The 17,250-nt window shown below is 33.8% G+C and overlaps 1 protein-coding gene across 1 annotated transcript; it reads right to left on the bottom strand.

The window, feature by feature from the left end:
• Window positions 1-2,126: 2,126 nt before the first annotated feature.
• LOC140980179 (serine carboxypeptidase-like) lies at window positions 2,127-5,469 on the bottom strand. The gene is made up of 8 exons (XM_073445885.1): window positions 4,982-5,469; window positions 4,100-4,268; window positions 3,758-3,877; window positions 3,523-3,666; window positions 3,284-3,434; window positions 3,094-3,182; window positions 2,637-2,895; window positions 2,127-2,544 (listed from the first exon to the last, which is right to left on the bottom strand). The coding sequence occupies exons 1-8, from the start codon at window positions 5,302-5,304 to the stop codon at window positions 2,288-2,290; spliced, it is 1,512 nt and encodes a 503-aa protein (XP_073301986.1). The 5' UTR covers window positions 5,305-5,469; the 3' UTR covers window positions 2,127-2,287.
• Window positions 5,470-17,250: the final 11,781 nt, after the last annotated feature.

The raw sequence follows: 17,250 nt of genomic DNA on the forward strand, positions 1-17,250 counted from the left end.
CACCGCCACTCATGGAAAGTGGTTCCTTTCGCCTTCCTCAACACTTTAACCCAGGACCTCCATGCATAAGTACTTAGATTCTTAAAGTGTTGGTACCAGTCGTCTATTTTTGTAACGATCATGGGCCATTAGGCTGAACCAACATGGGCATCGACCCATACCCATGCACCACTATTGATCATGGGTCGTTAGGATGGTCCATCATGGGCCTCGGCCCATGCCCATGCACCGCCACTCATAGAATATCTCACTCTTGGAAAGTGGCTCCTTTCGCCTTCTCCAACACTTTAAGAATCTAGGTACATATGCCTGGAGGTTTCTATGAATGGCGGTGGCCCATGCTGGACCATCCTAACGACCCATGATCAGTAGTGGTGCATATGTTGGTTCTGTCTAATAGTCCATGATCGTTACACTGGTGATCAGTAAATGCTTCGCATTTTACCCCGTAAAGGTAATGTCTCCATATCTTTAGCGTAAATACGATTGCCGCAAACTCAAGATCATGAGTTGGGTAATTTTGCTCATAAAGTTTTAATTGCCTTGATGCATAGGCATTTACCTGACCTTCCTGCGTAAGCACACACCCTAATCCTCCATTTGAAGCGTCACTATATATCGTAAAGTTCTTGCCATCCTCGGGAAGGACTAGTACTGGTGTAGATGCAAGCTTTGCTTTAAAGGTTTCGAAACTTTTCTCACATGCTTCAATCCAAATGAATTTTGAATTCTTCTGAGTGAGTTTGGTGAGAGGAATGACTATCAAAGAAAATCCTTCCACAAATTTTCTATAATAGCCAGCTAAACCCAGAAAACTCTTTATTTCGGTTACAGCCTTTGGTCGAGGCCAGTTCATGATTGACTCTTCTTTCTTAGGGTCTACTGACACTCCTACTTCAGAGATTACATGTCCTAAGAAAGCAACACTTTTTAGCCAAAATTCACATTTCTTGAATTTGGCATAGCCTTTTCACGCAGTGTCTGCCAGGTGAAACGCAGATGTTTTCGATGGTCTTCCTCGCTTGGCGAGTATACAAGGATATCATATATGAAAACTACCACAAACTTATCAAGGTATGGCTTGAATACTCAGTTCATAAGGTCCATGAATGCTGCAGGAGCATTTGTTAGACCAAAAGGCATTACCGTGAATTCGTAGTGTCCATATCTTGTCCTAAAAGCTGTTTTAGGGATATCCTCTGCTTTGACTTTCAGCTGATGGTAACCCGATCTTAGATCGAGTTTTGAGAAAATTTTGGCTCCTTTTAGCTAATCGAAAAGATCATCTATTCTTGGGAGAGGGTACTTATTTTTTATTGTGATCTTATTCAACTCCCTATAGCCAATGCATAGTCTCATGCTTCCGTCTTCTTTCTTTACGAACAAAACTGAGGCTCCCCACAGGGATGCACTAGGTCGGTTTTTGAAGGTTTGTTGTGCATACTCATAAATTGTTAGCAAGGAATCAGGTAGAGACTTAATTGAGATCATCAGATTTTTTGTTTATATTTGTGTAAACTCACATCGATATAATTATTATGTTTCATAACCATGGTGATTGGTGATTTTGTTTATATTATTTTGCATAAGCAACAATCGTAATTAGAATATTATAACCTTGGTGGTTTCGTATGCACTAATTCAAACTAACAATTCATAATTTTATTAAAATATGTTTATTGATATAAGTAAGTAGTATTAAAAAATTGATACATTAAAAATTAAATAAAACAGAACAAATGTTAAATCAACTTTTAAAAGAAATAATAAATAATTAAACAAATGAATCATGAAAATGGAACATGTGTGTTCATAGAAAAAAGATATTTTAGGATTTTTTTAATTATATATAAGACATAATACAAAATGTATAGTAACAAATGTCATTTTTAAAATTATGACTTTGAAATAGACTAGAATAATCAATTTTCCTAATTTAAATTGTCAACTTCGAAAATTTTGTAATGAGCCCCACACAATTCTTTAATATTACCAAAATTTTGTAATGAGCCCATTTCAATGCACAATTCTTTAATATTACTCTGTTTCAAAAAGGAAAAAAAAGGTTAATGTTACTTCTATGCATTTTTGCAGCCTTTATAAGAAATAAAAGTAAACCAAAGGCATGAAAGAAAAAATGAATCCATAAGGAAGTATCTGCTGCATTCAATAAAAGACCGTCATCCATTCTTTCCTTGCGCCTGTTTTCGACTAAGCCTATAAGTTTTACTGGTACAAAAGGACCAATTTTAAGGGATTATGACTTATAAATCATGTCTAGTTCATATCATATAGGGGCTAGGTGGCCATTTGCCTTCGCCGAAAGGCTGTTGCTCTGCATCCACCTTCGAAGCATTTCTACAGATGTTTTCGGTTGATCCATTGGGACCATATGACCAGCATCGTGCACTTTTAGGAATGTAAGTGGTCCATGACCTTTCTGTAAACCGGCCTCAACCCCATCGACAGTGAATGGGACTGTTCGAGTTGCTACAAATTCCTTCTGTCCACTCCATTCCATGGCATGAACCCATCTTGAATTCCCTGTCCACATCAAAAAGAAAAAGATGAATCTTTATAGGATGAATAAAGTATTTTGATGAGGGGCATGTTGCGCTGTTCCGAAAAATTCACACCTAGCCAGTTGCATATGAGATCATATTCACCAGCATAAACCAGTAATTTGACTCCATCCTCCAAAAGAGCAGGAATTCCAACTTCAAGATTTCTCATCCAGTCATTCACCATAGCTTCATATACCGTTGAACTACATGACACGAAATCTATTTCCCCGACACCGAGATCGTCTCTAACCGATTGCAGATTAAGAAAATTCTCCATGTTCGAGAAATCGTAGCACAAGTCACCCACACATTTCTTTCTTATATCATAATACTGCATTCCAAACAAGGGAAATGTTAATTTCTTGTTGTTATCGTAGCACAAATCACCCACACAATTCTTTCTTATATCATAGTTCAGCATTATTCCAAATAAGGGAAATGTTATTTCTTGTGGTTATATGCCATTTCTTGAATTTTCATTCTTTGTGCTATGACACAAAGTAACTGTTAGTAAATGCATTTTACTTACATTTCTACCGCCAGAAATGCTCACAATTCTGTTGAAAATGTTGTTGCAAGCCATGTAGGCTGACACACACGAAGAGTCATCATCAGCACCTACAAGAAGTAGAACAAAATGAAAAAAGGAAACTGAAGGCTATATCATATAATTTTTAGCAGACTAAAAATCTAATTTGAACTGTTGAATGAAGAATTACCACAAAGTTTTATTGCTTGTACGCATCGTAAAACGGAATTGCTCATGCTTTTGTAATCAGACTGTGTGATCAATTTCATGTCCAAAGCATAATCAGGGTAAGCTTTGTATTGTATCTCTGGGTTTGTAAGCCCATTTCCAATGGCAAACCCCTGAAACACACGAGGAAATTTCTCATGAAGCAGGACAAAAAATGCAATCTGAAGACAAGAAGAGGCAGGAACATATCCAGCAAAATACCTTTAAGTTAATACGAAGTCCTTCTTTGTTTTTGTTTCCTTGATGAACCCGAGCTGCAAAAGCAGGAATATAATGTCCAGCATATGATTCTCCAGTAATGTAAAAGTCGTTCTCTGCATACTGAGGATGTTCCTTGAAGAAGGCCTAACAGAGATATAAACTGCGATTATCATAATCTGGAGACCACATTGATGAATTGTTATTATGATATACGGAATTATAGAAGTTAATATACCTGCAAGAAATCATATAAATCATTACTAACACCTTCCTCATCGTGCCTAAGGTCATCATCGTCGGAACTATAGCTAAAACCTGTTCCTGTTGGCTGGTCCACATATATAAGATTTGATACCTGCATTGAAATATGGTTACAAATATGAATCAGCAATCAGCCGACAAGAAGTTGTACCATAAAACTTGAAACTTGTACTGTTTAAAAAATTATACAGAGTATGGACATGCTTTAAGTTGTGAAACTGAAAGGAGGGGGGTTGATTTGGTTAGATAAATTTTCGTCAAAAGTACCCTTCGACAGCAAACGTATTGCCATTTGAAAAAAATAGCATTAGTTTACCGTATCCCATCCAAAATCATTCCATGCTAAGGACAAGTTCCCCGTAATGTGGAAAGGGCCATTTTCATAAAACAAAGCCAGTTCACTACTGCAACCTGGTCCCCCAGTAAGCCATATAACTACAGGATCCTTTCTATTATTCCTTGATTCGAAGAAAAAGTAGAACATCCTGCGAACACCATTTCAAGAATCTAAGCAAAAGTGTCACATAACAATCAAATGAGAAAAGAAGATCCAAACAAACTTGTGCACCCATAGATATCCAATTTTCAAACATGATTGCAACGAGTATTTTGTTCGAACTTGTGCGGGCACGCATGACCAGAAGGCCTTCTGCTCCCTAATACTATTACATTAATGCGTTATTTTTTGGCATTTATGACAACAAACCGTACGATGTATTAAACACATGAATACATGCATGTAAAAGATCAATAATGGCAGATAGGCGTGGTCCTCTTCTTCATGGGTGTACAAGATTTTATCAGCAAACTTGTGAAGTGTGTTCACCGTTATTGCAGCATGCTTATTTCGAATATAGTTTCCATGGTAATTTCGAACAAATTTGTTAATGATTTGGCATTTAAATACACTTTTATTAATTTTTAATTAATTAAAACACAAAACGTATCAGTTAAATTTGCATTAACATCCAAGAAAATGCTCTAATAATTTAAAATTCGAAATTATGTCCATCGATTACTTCATTTCATAAGAGCATTAAATCAAATTACAAAATTTTCCCAACCCATGCATGAAAAATTCAGTGGCCACAATTTTCTAAAATGTAAACTCCAAATGGACTAAATTTATGACTCACATACATGGAAACTGAACAAATTAAATTAAACTCAGTTGTTCAAGAAAATAATCTCATCATACCTCGCATCCTTAGTGTGTGGAAGCCTATAATAACCAGCATGATGGCCCAAATCCTTGACAGAAGCCCCGGTATCCCCAACAAACGGGAACTTAATCTCTCTCTCAATAATTCTCGATTCACCAAATATAAACTCTTCCCCGACATGCCTATTCACGCCACGCTTCGGAGACAATCCGAAGGATTTAATAAGCATCTCCGCCTCAGTCCTCGGGAATCTCAGACTGGAAACATGACTGCCATCATCAATTTCTGCTAAAGAAACCGTTGCAGCGAAGAGTAAAACAAGAAATGATGAAACTGCAAAAGGGGAAATCGGGGCCATTTTTATCTCTGATTCCTACTGCTGTTGGTGAAAGATGGAAAAGTGCGAAGGGGTTATTTATACAGACATGAGGATGAAGATTCGTGGGCGACGATTCGGGTGGAGTAAGGAATGTGCATTGTATGCGTGTTCCTCTGTTCTCTCTCTCTCTCACACACCAACCGGCGTTTGGGAGAAAATGGGAAAGCTTTAACGGTCTCTTTCTCTTATAAAAAGATTTCAAACCAAAGTAAAAATAGTTTTATCTATATAAAATAAACTGAAATTTTACAGGCTTTGAATGATTGAATTTTAGGGAAATTGGCCTTCAATCCTCGGCCGTCGATTTTTTTTGTGTTCAGTCTCTGGGTACTTTTTTAGTACCACATTTCCACATGAAGTGTACCACATTTTGTATGACATAGTACCACAATTTTGTGGGTAGGAGTGAACCCAAAAAAATATTTTGATTAGGGATTTTTCACCAACTTCCCTTGAATTTTTACCAAATATCAATTTCGCATGAAAAAAATGTGTAATAATTTAGATCAAAAAAGTGAGATGAAATAACGGAGATATACAGATGAATTCCGCATCATTAAAACTGCATTTGTGTTCATTGTATCTAATAATATCATGATTCAAATTCTTGTAATATTAATATCCCTCTCTCAAATTCAAATGTCGCCTTTCTTTTCTTTTTTCTTTTTCATATATATGTTATTTAGTTTCCAATATTAGTTTATCTTATTAAAAAATTCATTAAATAAAGGTAAAACGATAAATTTCTTGGTAAAATTTATTTTATCAATAATTTTCTTAGTCTATGTGAAAACACGTACAAGTCTAAATATAGAGAACTAATGGATTATTATATTCAGTCGTTTTTAGATAAATTTGATCATATCGAGTCAAATTATAGATAATATATTTTCTTTTTTTGTTCTCGGTGTTTAACTTATTTTGGTTCGCCATATTGTTAAAATTGAATTTCAGTTTTGTATTTTTTATTTTTGGACACCTTTTTTTTATTATTTTTTTGCGCAATTTTAGTTCTTTTTCATGTGAATGTTTATGTGACACATGTCGTCAGCTCCATGTGAGAAAAATAAAGGTTGGAGTTGAAAAAATAATGATAATAATACTAATAAAGATAGTTGACTAAAACTGGAATTTGACATAATATATAAACAAGATAAACTTTACGTAAGGTGCATAAATAGATGAGCCAAAACTTTTTTTCATTGGAAAATTTTCACATTGTTTAAAACATTAATTCAAAATAAATTAATTTAAATTTTTATTTATTTTTAAATTAAAAATTTTAAATTCTTGTAATATTAATATTGTAACTAAATAGCATATGTTTATTCAAAACTTTATATGTAAGCTTCTTACATATTAGTCATGGCTTTGGTCTCTTGTTTCAATTTTTCCTAAACAAAGTACCCATTTTTTAGTAGGTCTCTTGTGAAACGGTCTCACGAATATTTACCTGTGAGACGGGTCAACTCTACCAATATTCACAATAAAAAATAATACTTTTAGCATAAAAAAATATTATTTTTTCATGGATAACCCAAATAAGAGATCTGTTTCACAAAATACGACCCGTGAGATCGTCTCACACAAGTTTTTGCCCCTATTTTTATATTATATAATTGAAGTAAAATATTCTCGTCAAAATTATTGGAATAGCTACTTATTTTTAAAGTAAGAAAAATATATGATTAAAAGTAAAAATTTTGCTTCCTAGTTTTGCTAAGATTTTAAGCATTAATTAAGGACCTAATTCCGAAATTCTTGTACAATATGATATAAGCTAGGTTCGTTGAAAGATAGTAAAAAAAAGATTAACAATGTAATGTTTCTTCAACGCAAAATACATGTGAAGTTGTTGCTCGTAAGTTACAAGGCATGATGGAAGATATATTACAAATTTATAATAGCGTGGAAGCAAGTTTTTCTTTTTTCTTCTTTTTTTTTTTTTGGCAGTGGTAAAGCAATAGAAACATCAGATTTAAGATTTATACATTATTTTTCATTAAAAAAAGGGTTTTATGTGCTTAAAAATGTTATTTTAGTATCATTAGAGCTTGTTTTGATTTATTTTTTTTCAAAAAATTTAGATATAATTATTTGATTATGTATGTTATTTAGATTTTAAACTTTTATAAATATATTTTTTATTATTTATATTCATATTTAAGATATTTAGAATTCAAAATATATTATTTATTATGTTATATTATATTATTATTTTATTTAATATAACAGTTTTTCAGTCCGGTCGACCGGTTGAATCGTTTATATAAATTAGGCTAGTTCGATCACCAATACGTTATAACAACATTGGATTCAAAATAGAATAAGGATATAAAATTAATAATGTCTCCTGTTAGTCACAACCTGACATAACAACATTAATAAAATAAAGTAAAATTCCAGAAAATTTGAAATATAAATTTCAACATAATAAAATTTGTAGGAACAAACACTTGTCGATTTGTCAAAAGTTATAGTTAGTGGTAACAAAATAATTCAAATATTTTAAATCATATGACAGGTCAAACACCACATTTCGATTGTACTATTTAATAAGGAAAGTCAGTGCACCAGAGAAAATTAAAATTAAATTATATGAAAAACTTTTTGCTAGAAATAGGGATTTATATTTTTGTTAGGATATGTTCGGCAAGCCAGTTGTCGCTTGAAATTTATTATTAACTTTTTTGTTAATTATTTTTAATATAATTTACATTTTTTTGGAATTTTTTTATTTTTATTTTTTTACCCTACGAGTGCTGCATGGATAGAAGACCTTGAAATTTACTCGATTCACGTGATTGCAAATCTTGTTTCATGAATCAAAGATGAACTGCTACATGTTCTCATTACTGCTTCTGATACCAAAGAGTTCGGGATATAAAATGGAAAAATGACCTGTTATTCAGACAGAGAAAGTCTGAAATTTATTCAGATAATTAAAGAACGAAATATTTTTTTGTCATTTGATTTAAAATTCAAGGCAACACATGAAACGTCCACTACTCGTCTTTTTACAAATATATTAGAAATTTTTTTTTCTTCCTAACTCCTAGTCTCGGCCGAAATTCCTAAATACGTGCATAAAATATTTTGACATCATTTTAAAATAAAATATACCAACTATAATCAAAATTTCAAAAGAATGTAACTTGCAACATAAATTCGTCACTCGTTTACCAAACCTAAACTTAACATTTTTCAAAATCAACCTAACTCTAATATCATCTCAAAAACCACTCAAAACATATAAAGTAATACATTTTTTTATCATTATTTTAAACGTAAATCATAATGCGAAAAATCTAGCGCTGGTCCTCGGGTTGTATGCACCTTCAGTCCAGCAAGATCAATCATCAAAACCTCCATCAACATTAATATCATGCTCACCTGCATCCATCACAACTAGTGAGTCTAAAGACTCAGCAAATCATAATCTTTATAACAAGTAATACATATATCATCGCATGCAACAGTGAAAATACATTTACTTAAAATAACTTTTCATGAACATAAACATTTTTTCTTGCATCATTTCACATCATGTATCATTTCATCAAAAACATTTTTCTTTTATTGAATTTAAATCGTTAATTGTGACTTTCGTTTCATCAAAAGGTCGATGGATCCATCTACATGTAACGACAGTAATGGGCGACGGGGACATCAACGACATTCTCAACCGTCAACTGATCATTGGCCTATCATCATCCTATGGAAATACGGTCGTCGCGCTCCCTCTGGGGCCTTCTCCCATAGACGGGCTCCCTCTGGAGTCTTCTCCCATAAATGGCCTCCCTCTGGGCCTTCTCCCGTAAATGGGCTCTCTGGGGATTTTTCCCTAACGATATCCCCAATCATATCATCATAATAGTCACAATTACTTCACCTCCTTCAACGTTTCATAATTTCATCACTTTATAAAAATTATTTTTCTTTTAAACCAAGCATGCAACATATCTTTTAGCTTTAAAATTTTATCATAAAATTCTTTAAACATTTAAAATATGCATTTTATCATATATTATAGCATTCAGGGCACTGCCATGACGTTTAATATTTTACAGGTGTAAAATGACAATTTTACGCCTAAACAAAAAATTTCTCGATTTTGACTTTTTCTTGCTTTCATTGACTCTAGACCATCCCAAATAATTATTTAAGTTTAAATTAAATTTCTCATATTTTTATTTAGCTTAAATCCGAGGCTTTCTATATATTTCTTAATTATAAATTCGTAGGGCGTTTAATTCCCGAATAAATTCCAAACTTTATTATTAAATCCTCGATTTTTAAACACAGACCTTTTATTACCTATTTTACCCTTGTGAACCATGAACCACCCTCTGGACCCATGGTTTAACCCCTAACCAATTACACCCATTAATTCAAACCCTTATGTTACCCATCGAGTCATATTGTGATTCCTTCGAGCCAAGCCCGAGCCACCCTGGACCCCTAGGACTCAACCCTAGCCCATGTCGAAGCCACCTGTACAAGACAAGTGTTGCGGCCGAGATGCCCTACAACCCTAGGATTCTTGGTAACTCGGCTATGACTCCTACCCTCGAGCCACCAATGAGCCCTCACCCTCTGGACACTCATAGGTCCTTGACAGACCTAGCCTAGCCTAGCCCTGACCAACCTAGCCGAGCCACGATCCCTTGCGCACAGCTGCACTCTCGCGTTTTGGCTCGGAAAGCTAGGACTCCTTCCCAGCCGCCGTGCTCGAGTCCTAGCATGGCTAAGACTCTTCCTCACACTTAACCACGTCCAGGACCAGCCCTGGCCGAGCCATGAAATGGTTACCCCAAAATAACCGAACCCTTTTCATCAAATCATGCATTATTTCGTTCAAGCTTGGTTCCTAGTGTGTGCAGCCTTTAACCATGCGTTCTATTGCCCTTAAACTCGTGGAAAAGCATCACTCTTTGATCCCCTATCATGGCAGCCCCTTCATGCAATAATAACGTGAGTTTTGGAACATAAAAATATACATTATTCATCTGTCTATGCAAAATAACGAAAATATTCATATATCAATCATGTTTTTCATGCAAACAATAATCAAACACATATTAGGATGTGATACATGAGAAAAGAAATATTTATGGCGTGCCTTTGCGTATATTACGCGCGAAAACGAAGCGACGATGCGAAGAACGACGACATAGACTCCTAGGACTGAAACCCTTGTGAAAACCGAAGCCTTCCTCTTCAAAGATACGTGTGTGCGTGAGTTGTTGCTGGTGGAAAAGAGTCCTTTTTGTGTTTGAGGGGTGGGGCGTGTGTTTTAAAATTAATGGGAAGGGTTTTAGGCTTTTATTTTAGTAAATACATAGGTGTGCAAGCTAGGGCCATTAGTCTAGTATAATAGGCTCATTAGTGCATTTTTAAAATATTTTGTATAAGAAAGTTCGTGAAAATATTAGCCGAGTTGTCAAAAAGTTCGTGTTTTCGTCGAAAATCGAATACCGTTAAAAATTACGTATCGACGTATAAAATCACCTCAAAACCCCTTATTTTCAAAAATATCATAGAGCATCAACCTTATTTTAAGTAATTAAAAACAATTATTTAATAAAAATATTTTCTGTTTTCAGTCATCGGTCTCCGTTCCTCGATCGCGCATTCAAGTAGAAAACTACTTTAAAACCATATAAACATATCAACATAATCAATTTAAGCAATTAAAATCATTTAATTAGATATTACCCATTTTTCCTAGATTCGCATGTAGTTGGATTACGTCGTTTTAATTTTGGACCTTACAACACACATGATTGATCTCTTGTAAGATTCAAAATCACCATGGTATAGTGATTTCCACTACGGACACACTCAACAAAAATATTTTTTAATTTATTTTATTTTATTTTTATTTTGTTTCTGTTAGAGTAGTTGTCCAGCGAACGAACCTGTGGTGTAGACTTTATTGACTTTTATATAAAAATAAAAATAAAAAATAATTTTATTTTATAATATTTTATGGTTATATTTAATTGTGGCATTTAATTTATCTGTACACATACAAACTGTATAGATAAAAGCCCTTGAATATAAAAAAAAAAATATCATAAGGTCTGTCTCGCAACATAAGACCATGAAACTCATTAGGAAGTGTATCGTATATTTTAAACAGGTTCCTAGTTGAATCAACCACCTAAAATAAAGATAAATGTTGTTTGAGCTTGAGACTAACATCTATGATGTAGACGTCATGTTTCATTAGTAACGATAAAGAGATGTCCGTTCATACAAATAAGTAATCATTTGATGATGCACTGAACAACCCTCCATAGAATTTCTAAGTGATTATCACTTATCGAGTAAAAAAGTCTGCAGTTATAGTTGAATACCATTAGTCATTTGACCCGACACAACATGGAGGTTCTGCATACTAGTACTGCTCTTTGAATTGTTTATCAACTCCATTGATGGTCATCAAGTGGCAAAGTTATGTGTAATTTCGAAATGCGCATGAGCCGATGTAATGTAATCGGGGATTCGTTGTTTGCCTATGAGTAAAGATATTCTATGTGATCAGACGAGTTAATAGTACAATGAGTCTCTGGCCAGAGAAAGACATTTACTTTAGGGAAATGTGTTTTCCTAATTGTACATACCATATCACTATTATTGCTCAAAGATACATCACATCGTTAACGAATTCATTTGCAACTCTCGATATACCATAGTTGCAAATTCGATCGGGTTATATAAATTGAAGAGACCCTACTGTATGCTAATCATAACTTAAGATTATTCCAAACACTATCAGTGATACATGTAGGATCAAAGTGAGATGCTATTAGACGCTCTGTAGTGCCCGAAAACCAATACACGTAAAACCCATGCATGATTTAATTTGTTAACTTATTTAATTAATTTGAAATGAGTTAAATGGTGCATGTTACATGATTTAATTGATGCTAAATGTTTATATGTTTATTTTTATGCAAATTAAAGTGTTTTCTCGAGTTTTAGCTTTTTAGGAGAATATTCGATGCGGGATCGTGGAAAGGAGATCAGAGACGATGTAGGTGATTTAATAAAATGTTATATTTTTATTTTAATCCAAGAAAATTTGTTATTTTAACTGATTTATGAATTTTATTATTTTAAGCTCAAAGTTAATTTATTAGATGAATTAAAATATTTTAAGCATTTTATTTTCAATTTTCGAAAATTAGGAGTTAATTCTTTAACTTATGATTTATTATTTTATAAATTTTGTGGGCTTAATTATTTAGGTAAATTAGTAGTTTAGCCATTTAATTAATTTAATTAAAAGTTAACAAAAAGAAGAAGTAGTGAGCTTTTAAACTCACGCACACACACAAACACACACACTCACACTTTTACACACACTAAAAAACGTGAAAAGCTAGGGTTCTAAGCTCTTCTTTCAGCAGCCACCATCTCAGCCTCTTCCTTGAAAATTTATGAAGATTCACATTCATTTTCTAGCAAGAAAACGTGCAACAAGCGTCTCCCGGTCATCCCCCGTAATCCACTGCGTCGGTATTCGTTATCTTCGTGCGTTTTAACGCAAAGGCATGTATAAAATTTTCTTTTTATGCATCGATCTCATCATAATATGTATTTTTATGTATATTGTGCATGAAAATTCGTTCGTTATGTGAAAAGTTTGATGGGTTATGATTTAAACGATTTCTGAAAATTTTGAGTCACAAAACCCACCATTTGCTGTCATTTCGATTTCTACGGTTTATAGGTCCATTTTCTGGAATTGTCTTCAACATATGATTTGTATTACTCTGTAATACCTTTGATTTGATAGCAAATTCATAATTTTTTGATGAGAAACGAGGGAGATATTATTTTTATCGTAAAATCGCACAAGTTGTGAAATTTCTGTGTCACAAAACATGTGACTCTCTGTTATTTCGAATTCTACGACTTATATGTTGGTTTGCTAGAAATGTTTTCAACATATGATTTGTAGAACTTTGTGTTATCTTCATTTTGATAGCAAATTCGTAATTTTCTAATACGAAACGAGAGAAATATGATTTTTATCGTAAAACTGTACAAGCTGTGAAATTTCTAAGTCACAAAACCTGTCACCCTCTGTTATTTTTAATTCCGTGATTTATAGATTGGTTTTCTGGAAATGTTTTCAACATGATTTGTAGTACTCTGTGTTATCTTTGATTCGATAGCAAATTCGTAATTTTTTTGATAAGAAACGAGGGAGATATGATTTTTATCGAAAAACCAAACAAGATGTGAAATTTCTGTATCACAAAACCCGTCACCCTCTGTTATTTCGAGTTATGTGACTTATAAGATGGTTGGCTGGAAATGTTTTCAACATATTATTTGTAGAAATTTATGTTATCTTCGATTCAATAGCAAATTTGTAATTTTTTGATAAGAAACGAGGGAGATATGATTTTTATCGTAAAATCGAACAAGCAGTGAAATTTCTATGTCACAAACACGTCACCCTTTGTTATTTTGAATTCTGCGACTTATAGGTTGGTTTTCTGAAAATTGTTTTCAACATAAGATTTGTAGTACTCTGTGTTATCTTCAATTCGATAGTAAATTTGTAATTTTCTGATAAGAAATGAGAGAGATATGATTTTTATCGTAAAACCGCTCAAGCTGTCAAAATTTGTTCATGTTCTTCACGTTTTCTCATGTTTTGGTTTCAGGCTTCGTTGGGATATGCAGGATCTTTGCTGCTGTGGTTGGGGCAGCATGTACAGAACGTTCCAACGAAGCCCTCGATGTTTTTAAGTATGATCGACGTGCAAAAATATTTTATTTTGGATGTATGTGATTTGTCTTGTGGCCACCCGGTAAAGCATGACTGGAGATTTATGATTATGGTATTGGAAAGCGATAAAGCATGACTGGGGATCTTTCCACCCGGTAAAGTATGACTGGGGATTTATGTATGTGGGATTGGACATCTGGTCGAAAGGATGTGGTGATTCCTTCCAGCCCAGTGATGTGGTTTAGTCTGTGTTACAGGCCACTGGCATTGAACATATTTCTACGCAAAATTAAGTATGGTTATGCATTTTATGATGAAAGCACTTTTATCAAGATGTTTATGCAGTTATGGCATGTTTATGTTTTTGTATGCTCAGCTTTTATTTCGTGCACGTTACTTTCAAATGCATGTGATTTTATCAAGTACTATTTGCTATTCATGGTTTATGCTTGTTGAGTCTTTAGGCTCACTAGACTTGATCGATGCAGATGTTGATGCTTCTGAGGAGACAAGATGTGTTGACCAGTGAGCTTTCTCGGACTGTGTGCAGTGCAAAACCGAGGACCGCTATTGTTATGAAATGATNGACTAAACGTGAATCAAAACTTAAACATGCATATAACGAAATCATATTTTTGATGCTCCCAACATAAAAATTTAAAACTTACAGGCTTGAGGTGTGACTTCATGACTTCTCGCAACCGACAGTAGGCATAACCCTTCACAAGAACACTACTATGATACCAACTTTAATATCACGTAATAAAATAACTAATAATACTTTAAAATTTGCGGAAAATAAAATTTTTTCTTATTTAAATAGTTAACTTTCGCCTTCTGAATTTAAATAAGATGGTCGACTAAATATTTGAAAATAATCCAATTACAAAATATTTTCATGGCATTAAAAAAATATCATTCATCAATACTGTAAAAACGTTATCCAAAACGAGCATTTGAAAATACTTGTTTGTCAACAAAACTTTGAATAAATAAAAATCAGAGTAAAAAGTTTAACGTGCATAAAATNGTGCAGATGCTTGCTGGAATGACTCACTTCTTCGCACAGTTTGCGGAGAATAATGCTGGTATGGACACGGGTATGAGGACTAGGCCAGAAGCAGTGTATGAGCGCTCCGGAGGATGGACCCCAAGGAATTTTCAGGGACGACTGACCCGTTGGTAGCTGAGGGATGGATTAAGTCCATTGAGGTGATCTTTACCTTCATGGAACTGGAAGATGCAGATAGGTTCAGGTGTGCTACTTATTAGTTATAAGGAGATACCAGACTGTGGTGGGAGAGTGCATATGTTGCAGTGAATTTGCATTTATGTACGCTGTTAATAACCTATGCAATTATATTGGTATTACACAACACAACACGAGAGAGAGTGTGAAACCCCAAACCCCCATCTCTTAACCCTTCCCCTCCTCCAATCAGTGTTATGAGTCCCGACTCCAACCACCGCTACGTGCTGTCCGGCCACCGGAGATTGGAGCGCAGTAGCCAGCAACCTTGTTCCCCTAACCTTGCGCCACCTTCCCTGCCTCAGAATGGAAGAACTAGCGCGAGTGGGAACCCTGTTTCATTCTTTTTCCGTGCGCGAGTTTTTCCTCCGTTTTCGGTGAGTGTGTCTCTTGATTTCTTTGTTATTTAGTGGTTTGTTGTTGAGAAGTCGAAGCCCTAATGTGTTCCCTGTTATCCCTGCGAAATAGTATATAAATTTCTTTGTTAATATTTTTGTTGTTGCATAAGCTCCATTGTCTGCATGCCAAGAGGATTTGACAGGAAGAGCAGTAGGCTGAGTAGTTTGTTTCATGAATTGCATAAACAAGACTCATTGTATAGGTTATATAAATTGCATAAACAAGACCCACTGTTATATAGTAATCCATTGTCTCTTGTGATACATGGTCTTGAATTACCTTATATCTACAAGTTTCGCTGTCAAGCTTAATTTTTGTTGTTGCATAAGCTCCATTGTCTGCATGCCCAGAGGATTTGACGGGAGTAGCAGTAGGCTGAGTAGTTTGATTCATGAATTGCATAAACAAGACCCAACCTCTTTTCTTCCATAGAAAGAAAAATTTTCCCTAAGATTCTAAATATGTTGAGACTTATAAAATGCATATAGAGAAATTATAACTTTAAAATGTGTTCTTGAGGATTTTATGTTTTCAGTATAATTATTTAAAACCGAAAAAACAGAGTAACTAAAAACAAAGGACTATTATATGAACCCAAATATAACTTTCATGTGCCTTTTCAAAATACGATTAACCTCCAATGCATTCAGTGTACTAGCATCAGCATAGAATGGTGCAAGATGCCTTACAACTGTCAATGGTCAAGATCTAGTTGAAATTGTTTAGAAAAATGCCAACTTGAAAGTATCTTTTTTCTGTTAACTGTTTAGAGAACATTTGAGTGAAAGTCCTGAGTTCGTAATTCTTTCTCGAGACTGAAAATGTGTTTGAATGAATAATATGCAGTTTTGTATTTCATTTGATGATATCATATGACACTAGTTTTTAGAAAAATTAACCTATTAAATTCGTTATTGGTTTTGGTCAAGGTGGATTTGAATGAGGAACCGTTGAGTCTATATGTATGATGCAAGTAGAGATAATCCCAAATCCCAATAGATACCTTTTTCATCATGGTTTGACTATCAAAGGGTGTTAATAATTGCTTATGTGGGTTACAAAGAGCATTATGATAATGCCACAACCGCAGAAGTAACGTCCTCTACTAATTTTTTTTTATATTATAAAGCATAAACTCAAAAATTAATCATTAAAACCAGTTAACCTTTTCATAAATCAAAATAATTTAACATTTAAAATATCAAGTACAAAAAAATCCCTAAATTCTCAACCAAAAAAATATGTGAGTTCTTTTTTCTATTATTCCAATAGAATTAGTTCAAACAATCATGGGATTCTATGGTCAATTAGCATACCACTTCTATGAATAACGCGTAATGCTCCGTCGTTCGTTCTTTTTTCTATTATACATGATAAAAAAAATATAAGTAAAATTTAGGTTATCTTATTTTTATATATGATTTTTATATAATGATGTATCAATAAGTTTTTTGTATTTAAGTTTTTTTTATTTGTTATGTGGTTTTCTCTTATAAAAATATTGTGAATATTTTGGGAAAGAAAA

The sequence above is a fragment of the Primulina huaijiensis genome, chromosome 7 (assembly GCF_012295235.1).
Source record: "Primulina huaijiensis isolate GDHJ02 chromosome 7, ASM1229523v2, whole genome shotgun sequence".
NCBI classification, from domain to species: Eukaryota; Viridiplantae; Streptophyta; class Magnoliopsida; order Lamiales; family Gesneriaceae; genus Primulina; species Primulina huaijiensis.